The sequence below is a fragment of the Nicotiana tomentosiformis genome, chromosome 7, assembly GCF_000390325.3.
Source record: "Nicotiana tomentosiformis chromosome 7, ASM39032v3, whole genome shotgun sequence".
NCBI classification, from domain to species: Eukaryota; Viridiplantae; Streptophyta; class Magnoliopsida; order Solanales; family Solanaceae; genus Nicotiana; species Nicotiana tomentosiformis.
In genome coordinates this window covers 115,936,418-115,963,155 of record NC_090818.1, presented here as the reverse complement: position 1 = coordinate 115,963,155, position 26,738 = coordinate 115,936,418, and the positions used below count along the sequence as shown (strand labels likewise).

The following is a 26,738-nucleotide window of genomic DNA, read 5'->3' as shown; positions in this document are numbered from 1 at the left end:
AAAGCCTATAAAACAGGTTTGGATGGATTACATAATGCTTCACTTTCTTCTTCCCTGGACTGGAGCCTGGAAAGGAAATCATTTGACATCTTGCTGGCCAACAAGATGCTACATTCCCTATTGGTTATTCGAATTCCAGCTTTCTTTGGAGAATGGTTAAAAAATACCCACCTTGGTGTTCCTTCCACATTATTCAAGAATGTTTAGGAGTTGACAAAAACTTCATCAATTTTATTTGCTCAATTCTTGCTGAAATATTAAAAACTAGGCTTGTAACATAGCAATAACATAAAACGGGATGATATCAAGGGCGCCTGCTATTATGGGTTGATTTCTTCAGAATCACCTGAAGGTCGCATAGTTAGAACCTTTCACATGAAAAGAATTAATTAACACATTAAGAAGCCAAAAAGGCATGAAGCTTTTTCCATAAACTAGTGCAAGTAATTATGTACAACTTCTGGAAAATAAACAACAAGACATGATTTTAATTGTCCCCTTTGTGTTAGTGTTATTCGACTATCTTCTTGACCTTGATGTTTGTGAATAAGATGATGATACCACCTGCATGAAGATGATTTAAGATGTCAATTCAAGGGTATTTACCATTCAATTTTTTGCACAATAGGTATGAGCCATTCGCAGTTTCACAGTCTGAATTTGTTCATACTTACTGTTACGCGGCGCCTTCCTGAAGTTCCTTGGAAGGGCGACGTAAGGCTAGGCAACCGATGTCAGTACGGTTGCTGTCCGCCAACTGAGGTCCCCTCCGTACGCTAGACTAGATTGTCAGTGCCGTACGGGAAAACCAATGTCATGAGCAATTGAAAGAGAGCAGAAAAGAGAATTGAGAATGAAAGAAAGCTTGATTGCATTGAATGAAAGCTATTACAGAAAACAAGACGGTGTCGGGGGGGAGAGACACCAGTACAGAGAATTGTTTGCTTGCTTGAAAGTTTTGATTGCTTGGTCCCCCTTAATAATGCTTAAAAAAATAAACCAAAGTTACATGACTAGACCTATGAAAGCTGGAAAATCACACTTAAAGAAAATGCAGCAAAACTACTCTATATTTACAATGAAAAGGACTTAGTCTTCTACAAAGCAGCAGCAAGTCCGTTGGCAGCAACTTTGTCTTTAGCATCAGGGTCTGCGCGCGCGGCATTGTCTGCGCGCGCGGCGCTGTTGGCTTTTGCCTGTGGCTGGGCGCTGGCGATGGCTATCGGTGGGGCGACAGAGGCACATGCGCGCTTGTCACTTGGAGCTGCCGAGACCACGGGGCCGACCGTGGCGACGGGCGTTGGGAGGCTGGCCAGGACGCCACGGGGCGCGTCCAAGGGATCATGGGGCATGGCTGGAAAGCCGCCCATGACATTCTCCCCCACCTGAGTTGGCGACGTCCTCGGCGCCTTCCTTGCAAGGTAATCATCAATCAGGCTCTTGTAGGCTTTGAGGTTTGTTCCCCTCTCCCAAGTATTCTCCTCTGCATCACATCCCTGCCATTTCACCAAGAACTCCTGGTGATCTTTTCTTGAGGCGTGAATCACTCGATCATCAAGAATAGCTTCAGCACGCTTTTTCCGGTTGAATTGGGGCCTCGAATACTTGGTATTGTGAGTTGGCTTCGTGAAGGATCCTCCATATCTTCCCGAAAAGGTTTCAGGAGACTGACATGGAAAACAGGATGGATTTTCCACCAAGCTGGGGTATCCACCCGGTATGCAACTTTCCCAATGCGTCTTTCAATGGACAAGGGTCCAATATATTTTTGCAATAGGCGAGGGTCATGGACCCCTGCAAACAAGTACCGCTTTGGGATTTTGACCATCACTTTGTCTCCCACCTGGTATTCCACAAAGCGACGATTCTGATCAGCATGCCTCTTCATCCGCTTTTGGGCTTTGACAAGATAGCTCCGCACTATCTCCAAATTTTGCTTCCATTCTTTTGAGAAGCTAGCAGCCCGAGGAGATTTTGACATGTTTGGTGCGTTCACTGTGTGTGGGAGTAGCGGTTGCTGTCCGGTAACAATTTCAAAAGCGCTTTTGTTGGTACTTGAGCTCTTTTGTGAATTGAAACACAGTTGAGCAGCATCCAGAAGCTTCACCCAATTCTTCTGCGATCCGGTCACAAAGTGCCGGAGATATTCCTCTAGCATGCCATTGAATCGCTCCGTCTGGCCATCAGATTGCGGATGAAAACTTGAGCTATGACTCAATTTTGACCCGAGGCACTTAAAGAGTTGGGTCCAAAAATTGCTAGTGAAGCGTGAGTCGCGATCACTAACAATGTCTTTAGGTAAGCCCCAATACTTGACGACATGAGAGAAGAATAGTCGAGCTGTATCTTCTGCTGATATATATTGTGGGGCTGCTATAAAGGTAGCATACTTGGAAAACCGATCCACCACAACCAAGATAGTTGTGAGATCTCCGACCTTGGGCAATCCGGTGATGAAGTCCAGGGAAACGCTTTCCCAAGGTCTTTTTGGTACAGCTAGTGGTTCCAAGAGCCCTGCCTGCGTCAAGCGGTCTGACTTATCTTTCTGGCATACTAGACAAGTCTTCACATACTGAGCGACGTCATCGACCATTTGAGGCCAATAATATGCACGGCGAAGTAATGCCATGGTGCGTTCCTCGCCAGGATGACCGGCCCACAAAGTATCGTGGCATTCTGCAAGAAGAGTCCGTCGCAGATCTCCTCCTTTAGGAACATAAAGTCGGTTCCCTTTCACCTTCAGGAACCCAGGGTGTAGAACTGGCGAGTCTTGCCCTGTCCTACCAAATCAACCAAATACTGTGCAGCAGGATCCTTGATGAGTAGATCCTGTATCTGGTCTTTTATGGTGGTGGTTGCTTCGCTTCCCTTTAGGGCGACGAGTACACACATCGATGCTAGATCAGCTCTCCGACTGAGTGCATCAGCAACATGATTGGTCTTTCCACTTCGGTACTCCAGGTTGAAGTGAAATTCCGCTAGGAGTTCCTGCCACCTAGCCTGTCGTCCATTCAGCTTTGGCTGGGTCATGAAATGGCTAACGGCTGTGTTGTCTGTCTTGACCACGAATGGGGCTCCCAGTAGATAATGCCTCCAAAGGCGTAAGCAATGAACGACAGCCAATAATTCTTTCTCATGGGCGGCATAGCGCCGCTCTGCATCCTTCAGTTTCCGGCTCTCGTACGCTACTGGATGCCCTTCTTGTAGCAATACTCCACCAAGTGCATAGTCGAAGGCATCCGTTTGCACTTCGAATGGCTTGGCCAAGTCAGGGAGGGCCAAGACTGGGCTACTAGACATAGCCATCTTCAATGCGTCGAAGGCCTCTGCCCGCTTGGGGCCCCAATCCCACGGGGTGGCCTTCTTGAGAAGTTCTGTCAGCGGCACTGCAATGAGGGAGTAACTTTTCACAAACTGCCGATAGAAGTTGCATAGGCCAAGGAACGACCTCAAGGCATGTATATCCTTAGGAGGCGGCCATTCTGTAATGGCCTGAATCTTCTGCTGGTCCATCTTGATCCTCCCTTCCTCGATGACATGTCCGAGGAAGTCAATTTGTTTCTGAGCAAAGGAGCACTTGGATAGCTTCGCATATAATTCGTGCTCCCGCAATCGGGCTAGGACCTTCCGCAAATGCTCCAGGTGTTCTTCTAGTGTCTGGCTATATACCACAATGTCATCCAAATAAACCACGACGAATTCATCAATGTATTCTCGGAAGACTTGGTTCATCAAGGTGCAAAATGTGGCTGGCGCGTTAGTCAAGCCAAAGGGCATAACCAGGAAGTCGTACGACCCATATCTTGTCACACAGGTCGTCTTGTGCTCATCACCATCGGCAATCCGAACTTGCCAATAACCTGTCCTCAGGTCTATTTTGGTGAATACCGTCGCACCACCCAGTCTATCAAACAAGTCTGCCATTAGCGGAATAGGGTACTTGTTTTTCACGGTGATTTTGTTTAGAGCCCGGTAATCCACGCAGAGTCGTAAACTACCATCATGTTTCTTTTGGAATAGCACAGGGGACCCGTATGGGGACTTAGAGGGCACTATGATCCCTGTGTCTAGCATTTCCGTCAATTGTCTCCGAAGCTCGGCGAGTTCGGGTTGTGACATTCTGTATGGCGCCCGGGCAGGTGGCTTCGCACCCGGCACCAACTCAATCTCATGGTCCACAGTTCGCCTAGGCGGAAGACGCTTTGGCATGTCTTGTGGCATGATGTCTTCAAATTCCAGAAGTAACTCCTTCACGGGTGCAGGAATGGGACCCGAGGAGCGTTCTATATCTTCCATGCAGAGGGTAGCCAGGAACGTGGGTTCATGTCTTTTTACCCCCTTCTTCAACTGCAAGGCCGAGATGTTCTCGGCTGCCATCTTCATGGGAATGCACGGAATAATGCAGGGCTTGGCCCCATTTGCCCCCATCATCAGTAGCATGTCTGCATACGGTGCGGCATGGTATTGGTCTGTCTCAGGAATTCCAACCCCACGATTAACTCAAAGTCATCTATGATCACTACGCGCAGGTTGAACTTTCCTTCATAAGGGCCAAGCTTCACTGGTACTTCTTTGGCTATTCCACCCACTGGTTGAGGTGGTGAGTTGATAGCCTTCACACGACCTTTGCCCTTTCCTACAACTAGTCCAAGACGTTCCACCTGAGTCGAGGCTAAGTAGTTGCGCTAAGGGGCTTTTGTTTTTGGAAGACAGAAGCAATAGCATGATAGGAATAGCAGGTTTAATAGAGATGACATCACAATAGGATGAAGACGAGGGTGGCACCCGTGTCTATCATTGCCCGAATGGGCTTGCCATTTACCTTCATGTCAACGAACATTAGGGTCCTCTCTTGATGAGGAGGAGTCCTCAAATTCGCCTTCTTATTTCCTTTCCTGGTAATTGGACAGGGGTCCTTCTTCTTGCGGATACCGGCACTGGTTCCCGCTAAGGGCTCAGAAATAGAGCCAACAATTGCATTGAATGCACCTACTGGCTCGGTCTGGTCCGCATCATCGGCGTCGTCATCCGTCCCATCCTCAAAAGCTTGATGGGCGTTCATCTGTGCATGTGGACATTCATTATTCCAATGTGGTCCGCCGCAATGGCGACATCCTGAGGGGGGCTTCCTCCCCCGATCATTGTTGTTAGATGCAGCACTAGTACTGCCGGAAGAGGGAGCCTTGGATTTGGGTGCACTCCGGTCTCCTCCACTTCTGCTAGGGCCACTAGTGTTTGGTTGGCCCCCTTTGTATCCTCCTCGGACAGGCTGTTGAGGCCTATCCTTCCGGGCTTCCACTTGGTAATCCCCAAGGCACTCTGCTGCTTGGATTGCCTTAGGCAACGTGTCTACCCTTTGTCTCTGCAACTCCATCCGGGCATAAGGTTTCAACCCTTCCAGGAAGGTGAAGAGTTTGTCTTTGTCCCCCATGTCACGGATGTTCAGCATGAGCGCGGAGAATTCCCGCACGTAATCTCGCACTGATTTGGTCTGGCGGAGCTCCCGCAACTTTCTCCTGGCATTGTACTCAACATTTTCGGGGAAGAACTGTAGGCGTATGGCTGCCTTCAGTTCCGCCCATGTGTCGAGGGCATCTTCACCTGCCTTGATGGCTTCGTACTTCACCCGCCACCAGAGTTTGGCATCACCCTGAAGATACATGGCAGCAGTTGCTACCTTCTTAGCTTCTTCCAGGCTTCCCACGGCATCGAAGTATTGCTCGATGTCGAAAATGAAATTTTCCACTTCTTTGGCATTCCGAGCTCCACTGTATGGCTTTGGCTCAGGAATTTTCAGCTTTTGTGCCATGGGGGCGAGGTTCACACCACCCCCAAATTGGTTTCCGCCTCCTCGAAGTAGGCCTTGTAAAGCAGCATTGACAACATTGAGCTGGCCTGTCAAGTTGTCTATGGTTTGTTGCATGGCAGTCACCCTGTCTGCCTCTTGTTCCCTGTTGGCTAAATCCTCGGCACGCTCCTGCTGGAGGACCTCAAATTTACCAAAAATTTCAGCTGCCTCTGTGGCTGCTGTTTGCCGGTCTCCTTCAGAGTCGCGGCTGATGTTTTCTATGTCAACTTCGGCCTGGATGAGTCTGCGGTCCAGGTCGTCCAACCTTTGCACTAGGCTGGTTTTTAGATCGGGCACCATTTCCACGATGGGCCGTAATGCGTCAACCGTTCCCTCAAGGGTCGCGATGCGATCCCCATAATTCACCATGGTCAGAAATGGTGATAATTGCAATGTAATCCCTCGTCCGATGTCGAGCCTAGGCTCTGATACCAACTGTTACGCGGCGCCTTCCTGAAGTTCCTTGGAAGGGCGACGTAAGGCTAGGCAACCGATGTCAGTACGGTTGCTGTCTGCCAACTGAGGTCCCCTCCGTACGCTAGACTAGATTGTCAGTGCCGTACGGGAAAACCAATGTCATGAGCAATTGAAAGAGAGCAGAAAAGAGAATTGAGAATGAAAGAAAGCTTGATTGCATTGAATGAAAGCTATTACAGAAAACAAGACGGTGTCGGGGGGGAGAGACACCAGTACAGAGAATTGTTTGCTTGCTTGAAAGTTTTGATTGCTTGGTCCCCCTTAATAATGCTTAAAAAAATAAACCAAAGTTACATGACTAGACCTATGAAAGCTGGAAAATCACACTTAAAGAAAATGCAGCAAAACTACTCTATATTTACAATGAAAAGGACTTAGTCTTCTACAAAGCAGCAGCAAGTCCGTTGGCAGCAACTTTGTCTTTAGCATCAGGGTCTGCGCGCGCGGCATTGTCTGCGCGCGCGGCGCTGTTGGCTTTTGCCTGTGGCTGGGCGCTGGCGATGGCTATCGGTGGGGCGACAGAGGCACATGCGCGCTTGTCACTTGGAGCTGCCGAGACCACGGGGCCGACCGTGGCGACGGGCGTTGGGAGGCTGGCCAGGACGCCACGGGGCGCGTCCAAGGGATCATGGGGCATGGCTGGAAAGCCGCCCATGACAGTAAGTATGAGATACTGATAACTAAGAAGCAAAGAGCAGCAAATGAGTTTCGAACTTTCAATGATCGGTTGGGGGATAAACATACTGAAAAACTATTGTTTTGGTATTCAAAACAATACCAAAACAATTTGAGCAAATTGAGTTTCAACAGGCAGTGCTTTGTAAAGAGCAAATTGAGCTTTTGGTACTCAGTCTACAGGATACGCCCTGTTTTTTGTTCTACTTTTAAACTCTTTACATGATAACCTGACTTTAAAATAACGTGCAACAAAAAGACCTCGTAACGTGTTATCTTTTCAATGGAAAAATCATGTGTCTTGTTAATGATTCAGTTATATCATTTCTTAATTATTTTTAGATGAAATAAAACCCATCAATTGGCTCCAAAGTCTACCCTTACCTCAATGGTGCGTACAAAATTAAGTCCTCCGAGTATTGAAGTAAAAGAATAACCATCTTCTGTTTTAGAAATATTTAATTTTTTAATATAAAATGAAATAAAACAACTAAGTTTTAACATTATATCAAAACAAAACACGAACCTGGCTACTTAATAGTTAACACACCTCCTGTGAACTAATTTATTGCCATTATTTCATTTTATAGGAAATCAACAAATAAATAAATAAACTTTATCTTAACAATTTTTAAAACAAAAGAAAACTAACATTATTTTAAGGTTATATTATAATGTACAAGTATAATGAAGAAAAAAGTATCAACCTTATAAACTAGGTTCCCGATGCGCTTTTGGCTATCTCGTAAAATATAAAAGCCAGACATTACGATACCTGATATGTCTTGGGACCCTTCTTTAGTAAATGACCAACAGTATTTAGATTATCCACAAGTGTATCAATATCTGGAACGTTTAGTGCAATCCGATCTGCCAGACTATATATTTCCTGAAAAATAAATGCTCGTATCAGGCTTTTTCCAATTCTTGACTTGTACTTTTGCCAGAAAATATACAATGACGAAATGATGGCTTACTGAAATTGAAAAGCAATCCTTTTGCTGTGATTCTGACTGCTTATGCAATTCACTCAAAAACCGCTTTGCTTCTTTCTGTTGACTCATTCCCCCACTCCGTCCAAAATCCACAAAGCCATGCTCGTCAACATACTTATCATACAATGATTCATTCATTATTTCCACAACATCCTGAAAATTGATCATACATGAATTAGGGGCCTCCGGATAGAGCAATTTGATGATCAAGATTATAGTAAGTCTGGAATGACTTTTAGAAAATGATTGTAATTAGCAAAGTATTGTCTAGAAATTGTATGCAATGAGCAACTACGAAGACAACTATTTACCAGAGCATCTTGCTCAGTTATCTCTTCTCTTAGATCCACTCTAGCTCGAGCTTGTGCCAACCTAACTAAGCTTTCTAATTGCCTTGCTGTTATTGGTGTACCATCAGCGGACGTATTATGATCCCTCAACTTCAAGTAAAATTTCTGCAAGATTTCTGCTGCTGGTTTTGTCATCCTTGAACCAAATGACAAGTAGATAAATAAACATTTGAAAAAGTAGATAAAACTTTGAAAACTAAAGAAAGCAGATTTAACAACCTAGGAAATATATAAGTTCTTGCATAAGCAATGTATTTACGCAGAAGAGGGCCAGGCAATGGAACAAAATCGCTGTCTTTCTTAGGGTCAAGTTTCAGTTTTGCGACTAAAGAACCCTGCTTTGCATTCATGTCAATTTCTCTAACATCCAGCAAGGCTGCATAAAACAAAACAAATAAATAAGAGCAATTTGTATAAAAGTATCTCCTGCTGAGATAGTGGTTGGTAAAAGGCAAACCTGTACATAACCGTTTCGTGCTTGGTGGCTGCTCTACACTTTTTGCATGAAGCTGACAAGGAAAAGCTTTAACTCATACCTTTTTTCACATGAATAATGATAACCATATAACTGCATTGACTGATAAAATTTCAATCAATTGTATTGCACAACATGTGTGATGGTAAAAGGACATTTTCCGCGAAAAACTCAAGAAGACAATGAAAAAAACAGCAGGCCAAGTGACAGGATCCTAATCTTATGACAAACAAATCAAGGATGGCATCAAAGAGTTATCTGCCATCAAGCCCCCTCCCCTTCTTTAGCTTGCCTGCCGTCACTTGAACTGTTAACATGCTAAATGGCTTATATGGAACTCCAACATTGCTATCTCAGTGATTTCAGAAAGAGTTCGAACCAGTTAGACAACACATATAGCACACCACCTCTTTGCCCGTGATGACTAATAAAATATAGAGTGCTCCTGTCCCTCTAATCTCAGGTTCATTTTTAACGAGAGAATGTCAAATGTTGATAGGTCGTATTTATTCATAGTTCCACTATCAAGCTTAAGACAATGCAAGATAATTTTTCATGACATCAAAAAATGCAGTATGAGTGAATTTAGATAGTGTTTCATATTGGTCAAGTAGAATATTAAAAAGAAAGTGATTACTGCAACTGCAACAAGAATTGTCTCCGTATAGAAAGAAATAAAAGGATGCAAGGCAATGATTTTGACAGTTAGAGATTTCTTACAAAAGGTTCAACGATTTTCAATTTGAATAAAAATTTGCAGAAAGGAGTGAGGACACTTACGGACATAATGTGCTCAGAGAGTCGCTTGTCCAGCACTTCATCAGGTTTATCAAGTAGTATGAAAACCAAATCAAATCGTGAAAGCAAAGCACCACTCATCTTCAAGTTCTCGTTCACAGTTTTTGCACGGCTGCAAGAAATAATTTTACACGTTATTACCATGGATTAATAGATTTTAAAATACCAAGATGATAATGCAAGTATTCTTATGAATCTAAGTTTTCATTATTATATGAGATCAATTCTTCTCCTTTCTTCTTTCTCCCCCTTTTTATTTCATCTTTCTTCAACATGTCACCCTTCAACCACCAGCCCATCCCACAGCTCCTTTTGCCATCTCCCCCTCCCCCCTGCCCTGCCCAACTCAAGTCCTATTTTATCAGCATAGTTCAACTTCCCCTCAATAATTTCTCTCACACCTAGTTGTACCTTCCCAACCTTCTTCCTCCTCTTCTTTTTCTTCTTCTCCCTCCTATTACCATGCCAGCTGGCAGACACCTTCCTCTTCTTCTCCTCCTTTTCTCCTTACCTAGCTTCCATTCTTCTTCATTACTCTTCTCTTTTCTCTCTTCATCTCGTCCATCCAATCCGTAGGCCTAGTCCTGCGCCTGCTCAATTCTATTGCTTTGTTTTCTATCCTCCGTTGTTGTACATCAAGCTGCCAATTATGCCACTGCTCTTTTTGCTTTGTGTTCTATCTCCTGTGTTGTACATCAAGCCACCAATTATGCCACTTCTGTTTTTGCTTCTGTTTTCATTTCCTCCGCGATTGTTACATTAAACTGCTAATTTACACTCCTACCATTAAGCACATCTTGATCACGTGGAATTTGAAAGGGTAAACAGATAATAGATCAAATAGGGCAAAATAAGCATTAGGCAAAGCAACTAAAACAAATAAGCAAAATTATGAAGAGCTTTTGTGCATTTTAGCCCAATAATGATCTAAAGACATCAACTTTTGGACTTCACATAGCAGCGGGGACATTTCTGTAAAGTTATGCTACAGGAGGCTAACCATCGGTGTCCAATTCCCTTCATGGCCTTGAGGAAGATGTGGAGATCCAAAAGTCCCCAGTAATGTAGCTTGTTTTTGTTGGGTGCTAGGATATGATGCATGTCTTACTCAGATATATTTGCAAAAAAGAGAAATGATGAACTTGCAGTAAATGCTTTATGTGTAAAAAGGAGGTGGAGGACAGTAGTCATCTCTTTCTGTGTTGTTCTTTAGCTAGGCAACTTTGGAACTTGTCTTTTAACAATTAAGATTATTGGGATAGAATGGGTGATGCCACTGTCTGTTAAGGAGCTCTCTAGCAGCTGGATGGGCTGCAAATGCAATAAAGAACTGAGACAGATATGGAGAACAATTCCAGCATGTGTCTGCTAGGTCTATGGAAAGAAAGGAACCAGAGATGCTTTGAGGGCGAAATTACTACTTTACTTATCTTAAAGTGAAGTGTTTATGTTTGGAATCTCTCTGGTCTAATCTAAGAAATGTATATAAGGAGGATAGCATGACCACTTGTATGTTGGATATCCCCTCTTTTTGTAATGTCCAGCATTATCATCGTGCTTCACTGCTTTGTCAATAATTCTTTGCTTACATAACCCAATAAGTGATCTAAAGGCATCAAGTATCATTAAACCAACCATCCATAATATTCAAATGATTAACATGAGTGAGTTTTTCAAAATACTTGTAGTGGCCACCGACAGGGTTCGCTGCTGCTAAAACAGATGTTCGTGCTGGCAAACTTGCAACAAGTCCCGCCTTTGCAACAGAGACGCACTGTTGTTCCATAGCCTCTAATAGGGCCTATAGTCATGATAAAATAATTAGGTCCTGATATTAAGTGTGAAATACCAATTGATAGTATAATTCATTTAATAAGAAAGACCTGATGTTCTGCAGACATTTTGTCAAACTCGTCAATGCAACATAATCCACGATCTGCAAGAACCATAGCACCTAACCATGCCAAAAAGCAATGCAGGACAGTATAATTAAGCATTTTGGGACCCAGATGACTACCATAAGCAATGACTAAAGGCATAACTTCTCTTCCACTTAAAAAGAAGAAAAGAAAAAGGGGGGGAAAGGAAATATAGAGGAATCTTTATGTCTTTTACAATGAGAAACACAGGATACAACAGTACTTGGACAGGAATTACAACACTCACTCCTCAAAACTCAAAAGTGATGATGCAGTGCTCCATATAGCTACTTGAATATAACTCTTTGCCGCTATTGATATGATGATCTGAAAACCATCCGCCAGTTCCATGCTTATATTGGTTTTTGACTATTTTATTCCTTGTCAAGCTTCAATTCCATGGTCAGTTTACCTCAGGAGTATGTCAAGCCAAGAAATATCGCAGCAATGGTTGGTTGTCTGAAAATGCATGTCTTATGACCTATGCTGCTAGAAAGTCTTTCATTTCAAAGTCTCGACTGACTTACATCTTCTGGAGCTAGAAGAAGATCAAGCTGAACATGTGCAAGGTATAATAATGTTGCAGCTAATGGGCAAGAGATCTTGTCTATTGGGCTATTGGCAGAAAATTGGAAGGGTGAATGAAGCTCTCTCTTTACGGAAAGGAAAGACCAAAACTTTCAGAGAGAACATAGGCTACCAAACCTAGGTTGGGATCACTGCTTTTGCTGAAAAATACACAAAAAAAATGGCAATGAGACACTTGCTCTTGTTTGGGTTCTGCCTCATAAGATTCTTTTCTGAATTTCTCTTTCAGATTCAGATGCATGCTCCTCTAACACAGTTAAACTCTAGTACCAGATTTATCCCAGTGATTCACTTACGTGTCTTTTTTTTTAAATTGGTAGCCTAGGTGCTTAACTTGTGAATCTTGGGTGATTAATTATACAAAATGGATTCATTTACCATGTTTATTTCTTATTCAGATCTTTTCATCCCAAGCACCCTATTTTCAGTCTCTATGATTCATTGACTGATATAACCTTCACGTTTTTACAAAGTCTCAGCCGCCAGTCAGAAAGGGCCTTAACCTTTGTGAAGTCGCCAAAATGCCTGTCGACATACTTGTCCTCACAGTCTCACAATTGCAAGCCCTAGAAATTTTAATTACCAAGCATTGCTCCGTAGCAAATTCATTTGTTTCCTCGAACCATTCCTAACACTAAAAACCAAAGGGCAACAGGATGATTGGATGAGGCAACATCAAAGAAGCAAATATAAAAGCCTTTTCTCAAGAGCAGAAAGAAAGCCTTATACTGAGCAAAGTATTCATCAGTTGCATCTACAAGTATGCAGAACTCAGAGTAACAAATCTGAACTCTCCGGGAAAAATTGTTTGCCAAACAGTTTTCCCTTGACGAACTGATGCCTTGACAGGCTAATAATGAGATAACTGACAGTCAGTTTTATCTTCTTCGCTAGAACATACATATCAACTGGATGACCAAAAGCAGAAGCTTCCATGTGCTCAAGCAAGTTTCTCCCAATTGGGGAACCTCTTTGTAGACTCAATGCTGTAAAGAATCACCATCCTCAGTGGTGGTGTTCTATTGTCACATAACTTATCAATGATGAGTCAGCAGTACTAGCAAAGTCACTAATCATATGAGCAACCAATGATGAGTTAACAATATCGGCAGTCACTAACTTCTAATTGTGAGCATCCCTTTTTGACTTCTATGATTCTGGTTGAGGCTGCAAGGCCCCGCACTGATGTGCTTCAAGATTGTGATAACTCTTGCTGTATGAAAATTGATATATATATTGATATTTTTCCGGTCACCAGAAATGTTTTAATTAAATGTGGGAACCGCCTTGTCTAGAAGTTAAAATACTAGAATGGGGTCACATTTATTTAGTTATTTTAGGTTTACAACACGATCGATCACATGCTGACCTGGTTCTTTTTTATAGACCAATACCTTTTCATTCCATACAGAATTATGTAAACTGCCTTGTTTAAAGCTTAAACTATTAGAGATCAGACACATATCTTTTTATGTTTTAGGTCAACAGTCTTAGCTGTCCCTTCACTTGATATTACAACTAAATACCATTCCTATAGCTCCGGAAGATATATTGGCTCTTAACATTAATCCAGCAGGATGTTTAATATGCTTACCTGTTATAAGCTGGAGCTACAACCAAAATTCACATAGTTCGCGCACTAATTTTTTTTTATAAGGTAAGATTTTATTGATATACCGTACTAAGATAGTACTGTTGGGGAATTACAAGAAGCTGGACTTGTTTTACATTACAGACTCGTCACATTCAACTAGTCCAACTTTTCCTCTTCGGATTGAGAAGGGAAGTAGGTTTCTTTGTTGGATTTTGAAGCTAGACAAATGAGTATATAACATCAAAAGGCAAAGAAAAAAAAATCTATACAACAATACAGATTATAAATTTCTAAAAGAATATAGCTAGACAAATTTACAGGTTATTCATGATTTTTCCTCTATCTGGAAGGTGAGAAAGGACACTACCAACCATACAAACTAGGAACCATTATAATAGCACCTGTTTTATTACAAGGAACTATAACAAGTTCAAATCATTTTTACAAGACACACCCTCCCTCAAAAATAAACAAATTAATAAGAATTCTCATATAACTATGATACACCAAATGTTCATTTTAGTTCCTCTATGTGTTCAATATTGCTTTAAATATAACTTTCTGCATAAAGATCCAATAGAATGGTGAATTTCTAAATTGCATCCCACGCAAAAAGAAAAAGAAACCATTACCTGCTTCAAACGCATAGTCACCGGTCAAAGGATCCTTGACAACAGCAACAGTAAGGCCAGCATTGGTTGTTGCATTACCACAAATGTATATGCCACGAGGAGAAATGGAAGCTGCCGCTTGAAGTAGTTGACTTTTACCCAATCCAGGATCACCTAAATTGCTTTCCAGAAGAAAAAAAATTGGTAACTGCTTTCCAGAATTTATTTCCACAAGGACCAAAGAAGTCAAACTATTCTGTCACATACCGACAATTATTATGTGGATATCTCCTCTCACGGGAACCTTATTCTGATCCATTGAATGCTTCCTCACACCCCCAAATAAAGCTAATGTAATTCCCGCTATATAGGAAAAAAAGAGAACAAGTAAAAGAGTAAAGAGGATCAAGCCATCTACAAACCAACAGAATGACCACTTGAAACAGTTCATGGGAACAAAACAAATTCCTCAAAACACAATGTAAACAAAACAAGAAAGGAATGCGATCATGTTTCAAATGTATGTATGTCCTTTTTCCATGACTCAAATACCCGTAGTTATAATAAGCAAACGCAAGGTAAAGTAATGCAAGAGTTTTTCAAGGCACAAAAGTAAGCGAGCCAAACACTTGGGAAGTAGGACAAGTGATAACAATCTCCTCCATACTAGTTCAGGCAAAGAGATTATTTCAGTGTTTTTCTTCTGGTTAAGAGGAGAAAGATGAAGAAAATCTAAGTAGTAAGTGGAAGATAGCTGTGTTTCACCTTTGATATATTTATACCTAACGAATCCAATAAAAAGACGCTCTTTCATTTGAAGTATTTCCAAGAAAAGTGGCAGGATAGACAGTTGACAGCTCAAGAAATCAAGTCCCTACTTCATGAGATAGAGCACACCAAAGCCAAAAAAGGGGAAACAGAAACGATGACAATGACAACTACAAAGAAATTAAAGGGCACAAAAGTCGGGTATCTTCCCATGCCTAACCAGAGAACAAGTCTGAAGGAAAGACCGTCAAATATAATCATATAATTGCTCCATTGTATTGACAATTTCAAAAACTAATGTAGTATGATTGATGGTGGTTGGCCAAGCAGGCCCCCTGTCTTCTCAACCATTAGTATACTCAATAAATAAATTACAAAATGATTCATCAATATAAAGCTTTTCTTTACGTATACCCAAAAAACAGAAAGACGCTCTTGGAGGGTAAACCTTGATATGAATTACCATAAGGACTGCCGGAAATTGTGAACACTCTTGTTTAAAGATGAAAAATTGCATGAGATGCATTGGACTAGTCAATCAACCTGGATCATACTTCCTATTTATGGAAGAGAGTTCACACGATACCATCAAAATTTGAACAAAATTCTTGTTATGTGTCTATGATTGCTTGGAGATGTTTGGAGGCTAAAGGTGTGCTTGTAGCCTACATTAGGGTGATTAAAGACATGTATGATGGAACTAAGACCCGGGTAAGGACAGTGGGAGGAGACTTAGAACACTTTCCGGTTGTGATGGGGTTGTACAAAGGATCAGCCCTTGGCTCGTTTTTATTTTCCTTGGCGATGGACACACTGACACGACACATTCAAGGGGAGGTGTTGTGGTGTATGTTATTTGCACTGCAGATGATATAGTTCTGATTGAAGAGACGTGAGGTGGTGTTAACAAGAGGCTGGAGGTCTGGCGACAGACCCTAGAGTCTAAAGGTTTCAAGTTGAGGAAGACCAAGACAGAATACTTGGAGTACAAGTTCAGCGACGTAACCTAGGAAGCGAACATGGATGTGAGGTTTGGTACTCAAGTCATCCCCAAGAGAGGTAGTGTCAAGTACCTTGGGTCAGTAATACAAGGAAATGGGGAGATTGATGAGGATATAACACACCGTACTTGGAGCAGGGCGGATGAAATGGGGGCTCGCTTCCAGTGTCTTGTGTGATAAGAATATACAACTAAAACTCAAGGGTAAGTTCTACAAAGTGGTGGTTAGGCCGACTATGTTATATGAGGCAGAATAGTGGCCAGTCAAAAACTCTCATGTCCAGAAGATGAAAGTAGCTGAAATGAGGATGTTGAGATGGATGTGTGGACATACCAAATTAGATAAGATTAGGAATGAAGTTATTGGGATAAGCTGGGAGTGGCCCCCGTGGAAGATAAGATGCGGGGGGCGAGACTGAGATGGTTCGGACATGTGAAGAGGAGAGGTACAAATACCCCAGCTAGGAGGTGTGAGAGGTTGGCCTTGGTGGGTATGAGGAGGGGACATGGGTAGAGATAGGCCAAAGAAGTATTGGGGAGAACATGACGTAGTTGGAGCTTACAGAGGACATGATCCTTGATAAGAGGGTATGGAGGTCGAAAATTAGGGTGGAAGGTTAGTAGGTAGTTGAGTGTTTTCCTTTTGTATCTCAGGCCGGTAGCATTAGTATTAGCATGGTATCTTTTTATTCTTGGGTGAAAATCATTTACATCCCACAAGTTTGCTTTAAGAATCAAACTCATCCTCCAACTTTAAACAATTATCATTCTGCTCCTCATATCAAAGGTGACTTCTTAAAATGCCTATTTTACCCTCTAAAATTTTTATCTCTTATTTTTATTCTTTAATATAATGATTTTTTTTTAATTTCAATTTATGTTATCGATTTACCTATAGACAAATTAAAGAAACTTTTTCGAAACCAAAAAAAGTGAGAAGTAGTAGTCAAGCATATAAGTTAATGACATTCAGTAGTGAAATAATGAGAAAAATAAAAAAATTACAATAAATACTTTACTCTTATCAGTAATTTTATTTATAGCAATCAAAACTCAATCTATTTACAACAAAAAGTGAATTTTATAAATTATACAATGAAAGTAATAATAAAATGATGGGCGAAAAATAGAGGTAAATCATATAATAAAATTGCAAAAATTATCTATTACACGTTACCTGAACTTTAATTATAATTTAGAAAAATTCTACTAATAACAATCAAAACTCGAAACTTTATACACGCATGAAGAATATTAAAAATAGCAGAACTTAAATCACACACACACACTGACATACATTATATGCATTTTAATCTACATATTATTAAAATAATAATAATAATAATAATAATAATAATAATAATAATAAAGCAATACATCTTATATTAAATATATAATACGATTATTTTATTTATAATGTTATTGAACTTGGATTAAATGATATAATAAGATATAATATTATTTAAATTATGAATAAATAAATACATGCATTAAAAAATATCTAGATAATATAAAAAAGGTATTACGTATATGGGGAGTTGAAAATGTCAAAGGGTACAATAGACATTGCGTAGGATAAAAGGATGAAAATGACAATTGTTTAAAGTTGGAGGATGAGTTTGATTTTTAGAGTAAACTTGGGGGATGTAAATGATTTTTACACTTTTATTCTTAGATTGCTATTACTAACTACTATTTGATTGCTATCTTTCGCTTCGATTTTCTTAATATCTAGTTGTTATTATTACTTGTTGCCACTGCTTCTTTTCATCTTGTCTTTAGCCGTGTCTATCGGAAATAGCTTTTCTGCCCTCCCAGGGTAGAGGAAAGGACTGCGTAAAGACTATCCTCCCCAGGCCCTACTTGTGGGTATTCACTGGGCTTTTTTTTTGGTCTATAACTGCTTGATATACTTTTCAACAGCAAACACAGTTATGAGCAGATCAAAGAGAAAATTCATGTTTGAAGATATTCTCAGTCCACTGTATCCCGATAACTTGTCCTTGATGCCCTGAATTCTATTCCATTTTAGCTGGAGATAAATTTACTCCCCAGCAAACAGCATGTTATGGATCCAATATCCGCAACCAAATACAGAAATAATAGATTGGTATATTGATACTGATAACAAAGGAAACTACACTGAAAAGTAGCAATAATTAAGGATAGTAACAGAAAGAAAGGGGATGGGAAGACAGAGCCACAGAGAGAAATAGTCAAGGGAGAGAGAGACTAGAGAGGGGAAGTTTCTACAAAATTCAGCCTAATCCCTCCATGCTGACGCCTAGTCCCTTTTAATCGATTCGTGATTGCACTTCTTGGACCCGGATCCCAAATTAACCTTTTCGAAGGCCTTCTGGCCCTGTGGCTTCTTCTCGGCCCAATAGTTCTTCTTGGCCCAATATCTTGGTTCATAACAATACTCCCGTCCTCAATAAGAACCTTGTCCTCAAGGTTCGAGAAAGGACACTCTTTTGAAAGAACAATGGTAGTTAAGTTGATTTGTGTCATAGAAAATGATTACCAAATAAAATCCTTCCTGTACACAGTAGAGTCTATTCCTGGTCTATCAAATGTTGTATTCACATGACAGGGTGCTAGGTAGATAAAAGCCGAAGACAATTGGATGCCAATAAAGCCATCAAGAGCACAACTAAGGTCAAAGGGAGGTTTGCAAGCATTGGATATATAATACAACCAGCAATCCACGCCTTTGCTGAAAATCATCTTGCCATCATCTGACAGCTGCTCAACCAAAGGTATAGCAAGTCCATGCTCTCTAAGGGTCTCGATTAACATTGAATTCTCATTTGAACTAATCTCACGCTTTGCTATTGCAGCGCGCATTTGTTGACTAGCCTCATATTTAATGTCTGTTGCTCTAACAATATCATATCCCCTTTTAGTTTCTTGAAAAGCATATTTGAGTTGGTCGCGCTTTTGATTGAGCCTGCGAATCTCAGCAATTCTTTCCTTCTTTATCTTATACCGCATAATCACATACTGCAGTTTGTCCCTCAAATAAACAAGGTATTTTGTCACTTCAACACGTCGAGCTTTGCTAGCTTTGTATGTTTCTTTCTCAAGACCATGAAGTTCATCTCCTAGCTCAATTTTCTTAGGATGTATCAGAACCTGTTGAGATAACTTACTAATCTCAAGAGCAAATCCTGGAATAAGTTGATCTAGAGCTGCAATAAGGGTAACCTCACTACCGAGTGCTCTGTTGACTAGAATATTTGGCGGCGGCTCAAAATATCGCCCAGCAAATGCCTCGAGCACCCCATGTATTTTGTCCTCCACAGCGAGCTCTCCCAATTTAGATAACAAGGAACCATGAAGATTTCGCTCATGTTCAGTATCAACCCAATTGCAAGAATCCCACAAGGTTGATGCCATGAACTTATCAAGTTCCAAGACGCCCACAGCAGCACAGAATACACAAATTCTTGTAACTCTAAGGAACATAGTAAGCAAACTAGAGCCAGGGTCAAATGGGAAATCTAACCCCAAACGGTCAGGTGGAAATAGACGCAAAGTTAAGATCGGCGCAGCATAACTAAGTCCACTGAAGTGATTAAATATACCTCTTTTTATAAGTTGGTCGCAATTACAATTTAAAAATATACAAGACATCTCCTTCAAGCATTGGGCTAGCTCAAGTCCATGTTGAGTATTAAACATGACAAGGTCACCAGAACAAGAAAATGTAGAACCAATCCATGATAAAGGTTGCACTATAATTGCAGGAACAAATTGCAGTATTTCTTTTCCAATAGTAACAATTTTCTCTTCGTCATTTTTGTCTTTATTTTCAACAGCATTAGCACAGTCATTTGCCTCATCACTTAGAGCGACATGACACTCGGGATCAGTAGGAAACTGTGCCTCAATGGTGTCCAGAGTAGTGTCTTTAGACCAATCAAATAATTCCACGAACACCTTCTGCGCCTCATTGTTGTTGTATACAGATGGCTCAACAAAGTATTGTGGCAAAGGGAAGTCGGCATTCTCTGTGTTTGCATCTAAAACCGAGTGACAGATCTCCTCTTTCGCTTGAGTTGCCAAAATTCCAGCACTATCATTTTCAATTAGTATTGATGCATTCTCGTCACAACCCTCTGGTTTCACAGCATCTGGCGTTGGTAGCATTGTCTCAACATCTACAACAATATCAGTATTTGTATCCGACTTTTCACCAAACACCTTGTGGGCAAGGTTGAAGTTGTTGTAGTCTGATTGTGCATTACAAGATTGGGGCAAAAGCGAATTGGCCATAGTGCACCATGGCGGAATAGCCGCACCTCGTGTCGGATAATAGTCTACTGTTGTAAGTTGTCGGAGAAAGGCTGAATGCCCCTTAGGTGCATCCCGATTCCGAAAACGAATAAACAATTTGGCCACAAAATGGTCCCAATCCGCAAGTTGTTTGTTTCGATATAACCAACAATACCAATCCAAAGCCTCGCCATCCAAATATAAAGAAGCCAACGACAACTTATGATCAGAAAAAATATTATAGCGGGTGAAATACTGTTCTACCTGGAATATCCATGCCTTAGGGTTATCGCCGTTGAATCTGGGTATTGTCACCGATGTAGCTTCCATGGACGAATAAAACCAAAGCCAAAATGCTGGATGTTGTGGTCTACCATGGTAGACAAGTCAATGAAAGCACCAATGTTATGGATCCAATATCCGCAACCAAATACAGAAATAATAGATTGGTATATTGATACTGATAACAAAGGAAACTACACTGAAAAGTAGCAATAATTAAGGATAGCAACAGAAAGAAAGGGGATGGGAAGACAGAGCCACAGAGAGAAATAGTCAATGGAGAGAGAGACTAGAGAGGGGAAGTTTCTACAAAATTCAGCCTAATCCCTCCGTGCTGACGCCTAGTCCCTTTTAATCGATTCGTGATTGCACTTCTTGGACCCGGATCCCAAATTAACCCTTTCGAAGGCCTTCTGGCTCTGTGGCTTCTTCTCGGCCCAATAGTTCTTCTTGGCCCAATATCTTGGTTCATAACACAGCAGTATGGAAGAAGTTTTATCATCATGGAGATCTTAGACATATCTCAGCACCATCAGTTGTACATAGGACCTTGCATCATGATAGTTGCTGTAAATGTTGATGAGCTTCTTCAGATATAAGCATTTAGCCATGACTATTAAAATTGACCATTGTCCCTCATCAGAGCTTTGAAAAGTTCATGATTCTCTAGTTTAATAGTAGAGTAGTGCAAACTGTAAAAAAAAATAGAGCTAGCATAGCTTGTAACATTTTTCTTTCTCTTATCTTTCTAGGATTACCACCTGAATATTTGACCTCAAAAACTCGGCCGTTTCATAACAGAAATCCTTAATCGAAATAAAAGTCAACTCTTAAAACCTATATAGATTGCTTTCCTAAAACTAACAAAAAGTCAAGGAGAAAATAGTCATCCACCCAATAGACGTGAATCTACTCGATTTCTATTCTGCAGTAAAAGGTACACATCACCATATGAAAAGGGATTACGACTGGAAGGCATTAATCTTGAGTCCAAAGACAAACAATCCTACCCCGGATAATTACTCTATGCTGTGAAAATGAGATATAAAGAAAAGCCAAATGTCCAACAAGAGGGTTGGATACAAAGAACTCAATTCATCTTCAAAGACTCCCAATTTGATATATGTCCTAATACAACCAGGTAAGCTCTTGTTCATCACCATGCAGCAGAGTACACATCAATAAATTAAAGAAAGATAGCTTATTAAAGAAATAATAATAAAAACTCATCTCAGTGGTTATGTATACCTTTAACGAGCTCGTGACCATAGATCGAGGGACAAATAGATTGAAGTACTTGTCGGAAGACATCAGAACCATATTCTTCAGAAAACTTAACAATAAACTCCAAATCCTTTGAAGTGAATGAGAATAAATCAAAAAGCTCTGTAGATCTAGCATTAGAATTATCTTGTGAACCCTTCAGTGTTGATTGAGACTTCGAGTTTGTAATAGAAACTACTTCTAGATACAAATAATGAAGTCCTTGATTCTTGCTTTTTGACTTTCCTGCATTTACCAAGGTTCTCTTACAGTTAACATCTGACATAGGTTAACTGAAAATGAAGTACATAGCAGCAAATCAAAAGCATATTTTTGATCCAGTTATCAACAGCATCTACAATATTATTCAATGTAACCATCCCATATTTCTCTCCAGTGCAGTAGGAAGATTGGTAAAATGAGTTTGTCTGTCCCAGATATCAGTTATTTCAGGCAAAGGCAAAATATCTGTGATTTTTGGCTCAATGTAGGGTGCTAAAACATAACTATATCGAATGTCAATTTATTATAAGGCACTCTATCAATATATCATTTTGAATCCATTGTGTTATGTGCAAAGAAATTTACAGAGAACTCATAAGTTACTTGATCTAAGTAATATGCATTTTGAATGACAAGTATATTAAGACATTAAACCTTCTTTTCCTAAATAAACTCATTTAACAAAGAGGATATCTGGCGATTTTGGTCACTGGATTGGTATTTTCCTTAAAAGCATAGATGTCATCCACCCAAGACTTTGACCAAACACGGAGGAACAAAAGCAGCGTTCGTACTTTAATGCATTATTAGAAATTTCAAAGTGCATTATCAATTGTACTTTATGCAGACAGCAGCAGTACTTAATAACATAGGTTCAGAATAAAAGATGGTAACATATAAGAAGGTACTGCCCTTTGGATTTAACCCAAGTCGTTCAGATTTTTTCAAAGAGTCTTTAAAGCAATACTAACAATAAGCTACAAGATTCATTAACACTGATGATGTTACTAGTCTGCATCAGGTTTAAGCCTATAATTGAATCTGATTCCTATTTCCTATCAGTCAGGTGCATTTGAAGCTTGTGACCAAAAACATATTTTTACATGAAATTAAAAGACTCATGCGTTAAAACAAGGTCAGCACACTGGATCAACTTTTGTCAAAAATTTCTCCTTTATATCCTTAATTCAGAAGGGGAATATGTTACAATCCAATCAAAGAATGCTATTGTTGATAATCACGTATATCATCTAACTCAATGGAGAAAATCAGACGTAACACGCTTTTTGCTACACTAAAATAGAAACAAACTACATTTAAAATATGAGTAAAGCTTCATGCAGGTGATTGAATGAAGTCTTCTTTCATTTCTCAGGAGCAATATTACAGTATATGCATTCCATATAATATATATATATATATATATATATATATATATTATATGGAATGGAAGGAAATTAGTAGAAAATTTTGCTCATAAGATGCAGCAACCTAACTGTGAAACTTTTGTTGGGGAAAAACATTTAGAATTTTTGTTGAAAGGCGCAAAGAGACTCACAAGAGGCATTAATTTGCTTTATAGGTGGAGGAAGTACATTTCTACAATCCAAACAGATCCATGATGTGTCCTCTATAAAATCATTTACCTCCTCCAATATCCATGTAGTTGTTAATAACCCTAATTATGCCGGTGACAGTGACAATATCTCCAGGGATGCATGCATCCACAAGATCTTCAGTTAGTTCACATTCAACAGTTCGAGGTACCCGCCCCTCTTCATGATTTTCAGATTTCAGCAGCTCCTGAATTCTAGGAGAAACGGATAATTATAAGATAAGAAATGAACATGAAATTAGCAAGGTGAGACGATGAATAAAAAGAATAACAGACAAGAATTTTCTGTTAAATCTTTAACTCAAATAGTATGATTTATAAAGATGTTTAAGTGCAGACAGCAAAGAAGAGGAGTTTACCTTATTTTCTGAAAGTCGATAAGTCGAGCTGTAGACCTTATGGGATTAAAAGTCCTGCCTTTGCAACCATGCAATTTACATATTGGTGGAGGTGAAAATTTTCCATCTGGAAAGTCACGAGTAATACTGGTTCCGCATTTAGTACAGGCAAAATCCATTTGCATCACCAGAGGCTTGACTGTGCTGACTTTTACCACTGTACCACGTACAGAGACAAGCCTATCTGTCAATTGAAAGCATCATACTCAATTATTTAGAATCTAAGCAGCATTTAACCAGAGTTATCAAAGACGTAAAGCGCAAAAAAGCTCTAACGTCTACTGGGGCTAAGCGCAAATAAAGCGTGAGCTTTAATTTAAAAAAAGGCGCAAATGGAGAAAAACTACAAATGTGTAGTGTAGTCCAAGACTAATATCTATAAGCATGAATACCAAATGTACACAAAGAAATTGAAGAAAATTTATTATAAAATAAAATATCAATTATTTAGTGTCGCCTCTTCAGGATTACGCTCATCGGTAAGGAAAAGTATGCCTTAGAGCCTTGATGACAGCATTGAAGCGCCCCCTAAGCGAGGCGAAGCGCTCAACACGTTTTGAGCCTCGCTTTAGGGCTTAAGTGCGCTTTAAGCCCTAACTTTGATAACGCTGCATTAAACTACTTCATATCTAAAGAGTAAATGTAAAGTTGAATATCATCTTTTACCAATATAAGCGGCTTTTAGGTTCTTCAATGCAATCACTGATTCAGGGTAGTTGTGGAGACGGATATTTATCTTCACAAAATCATCAAAACTTTCATCTCCCAATTTCTCAAAGAAAACCTGCTAGCATCAGCAACACACTGATACAACTAAGATAAAACGATATAAATATGTGAATAAATTGAATTTCATAAATATAAACCTACTACCTTGTGTAATGAAGCACTCATACACAACAGAGCATCTTTAGGTTTACTCTCTAAAATTACACAAAATTCCTGTAGTTCAGAAAGTTTACGGAACTGGAGAAAGTCCAGTGGCAATGAGAACGTGCCATCAACCTCCTTCACCTAGAAATAACAATTCAATGTCAGTCCTTCACCTTTATCTTAAAATTCTAATTATCATAATTATCCAGCAATTGAAAATAACTAACTTGGCCAATAAAATCAAAATCTTACATGATAAAGTCAGTAAATCAGCCATTTTCCTTTACTATTAGTACCAAGCTATGCCATAAATTGACAGACACAGACTCGAGTGGACAAAGTTTTTCATTCAACTACAGCAATTGAAAATTACTTAGAAGTAATGGTACATAAGAAAATCAGTAAATCAGTAATTTTTCTTTTACTAATAGTATCAATCTCGACTTCATTCAAAGTCACAGATACAGACCCCGATCATCAAGTTCATCTTCGAAAGCATCAAATACACTAACAGTTTAGCAGAGTCAAAATCCTAGGGAAAATTGCAAATGCACTCGGAATTTTGAGTACAACAACAATTGAAAATTACTTGAGTGGACAAAGTTTTTCATTCAAACAACAATTGAAAATTACTCAGAAGTAATGTTACATTAGAAAATCAGTAAATCAGTAATTTTCTTTCACTAATAATATCAATTTCGCCTTCATTCACAGCACAGATAGTCAGATACAGACTCCACTCATCAAGTTTATCATTCGAAAACATTAAATACACAAACCGTTTAGCCTAAAAAAATCCTAGGAACCAGCAAATACTCAGAATTTGGAGTACAACGGTCAATTCATATAAATTTCAATGTACATTCATCCATTTCTCAATTTGTACACATTACAATTTTGTTTAAAATCGAGCTAACCTGAGAAACGAAGTGTTCGCCGGAAGGAGAAGAGAAGAAGCGAGCAAGCTGAGAAGAGAGGCAGACTTTGAACTTGGAGTCATCGAGAGAGAAATCGATGTTAGGGAAATAGAGAGACAATATTTTAGAGAAACCGCTAAAATCCGTCAATCTCTGTTGAATCTTCCCGTTCTTCATCATCTCTCCGCTCATGGCGAAATGGCGATTGCGACTGCGATTGGTCCAACGCTCTCCGCGAGGGAAAAAACTTCACGCTGTTTTGGCGGGAAAAGAACGCTCCAGAGAATACTGGGGTCAATCGCTAAGTATAATCATACTATTGCACTTTTATGCCCTTAAAGCTATAGTATTAATGACCATATAATATTAATGAACTTTTATGCTCTTAAGGTTATATTAATAATACTTTCAATATTAATAAAATATGTAAGCTACAAAAGTTAACTTTGTAACATTAAATTTGACTTGAAATTGTCAAAGAATTTATTAAGGTACATCTATCTAATTTAACTTTCCATGCATATAATAAATTTTTTGAGCTAACATTTACTTTTCTTATATTATCTTCTCCTCTCCTTTTTTTACCATTCATGTACAAAATAATATAATATTTTTAATTTTGTACTAATTATATGGGATACACTCACAATGCGTGTATCCAGGGATTAGTATAATATAATTAGTAATATGTACGAGTGCATAAATATCGTGAGAAAATATCTTAATTTATATAAAAACTAAATGTTATGTTGAATTTTGTAGTACGAAAAGTTATGCCGGATAGTTTGAAACAAATGCATCAAAAATATATTGTTAATTGACCCACCCGGGATTAAACTCTCTGGGAGCTCCTGGGTGATTTGGAACTCTCCGGGAGTCATTGTGACTTTGAGTATTGTAGGCGGATTAAAGTTGATGGAGTTGAGAGGGCTATGCGTAAGATGAGCAAGGGCAAAGCGACCGGACCAGATGAAATCCCGGTGAAATTTTGGAAGAGTGTGGGCAAGGCAA

General features: G+C 39.8%; 1 protein-coding gene across 5 annotated transcripts; it reads right to left on the bottom strand.

The window, feature by feature from the left end:
* Window positions 1–314: 314 nt before the first annotated feature.
* LOC104094491 (probable DNA helicase MCM8) lies at window positions 315–26,021 on the bottom strand. 5 transcript variants are annotated; one of them, XM_070181868.1, is made up of 17 exons: window positions 25,728–26,021; window positions 24,811–24,951; window positions 24,604–24,724; window positions 23,899–24,121; window positions 23,571–23,734; window positions 21,907–22,167; window positions 14,598–14,693; window positions 14,352–14,504; window positions 11,502–11,572; window positions 11,301–11,419; window positions 9,601–9,730; window positions 8,803–8,854; window positions 8,565–8,721; window positions 8,307–8,481; window positions 7,978–8,148; window positions 7,776–7,889; window positions 315–564 (listed from the first exon to the last, which is right to left on the bottom strand). In XM_070181868.1, the coding sequence occupies exons 1-17, from the start codon at window positions 25,917–25,919 to the stop codon at window positions 520–522; spliced, it is 2,385 nt and encodes a 794-aa protein (XP_070037969.1). In that variant the 5' UTR covers window positions 25,920–26,021; the 3' UTR covers window positions 315–519. The 5 variants fall into 5 exon arrangements, with proteins under 5 accessions (XP_070037969.1, XP_070037970.1, XP_009598733.2 ...); XM_070181869.1 differs by having other exon boundaries at window positions 316–564; window positions 24,604–24,721; XM_009600438.4 differs by lacking the exon at window positions 315–564 and adding an exon at window positions 6,455–7,005.
* Window positions 26,022–26,738: the final 717 nt, after the last annotated feature.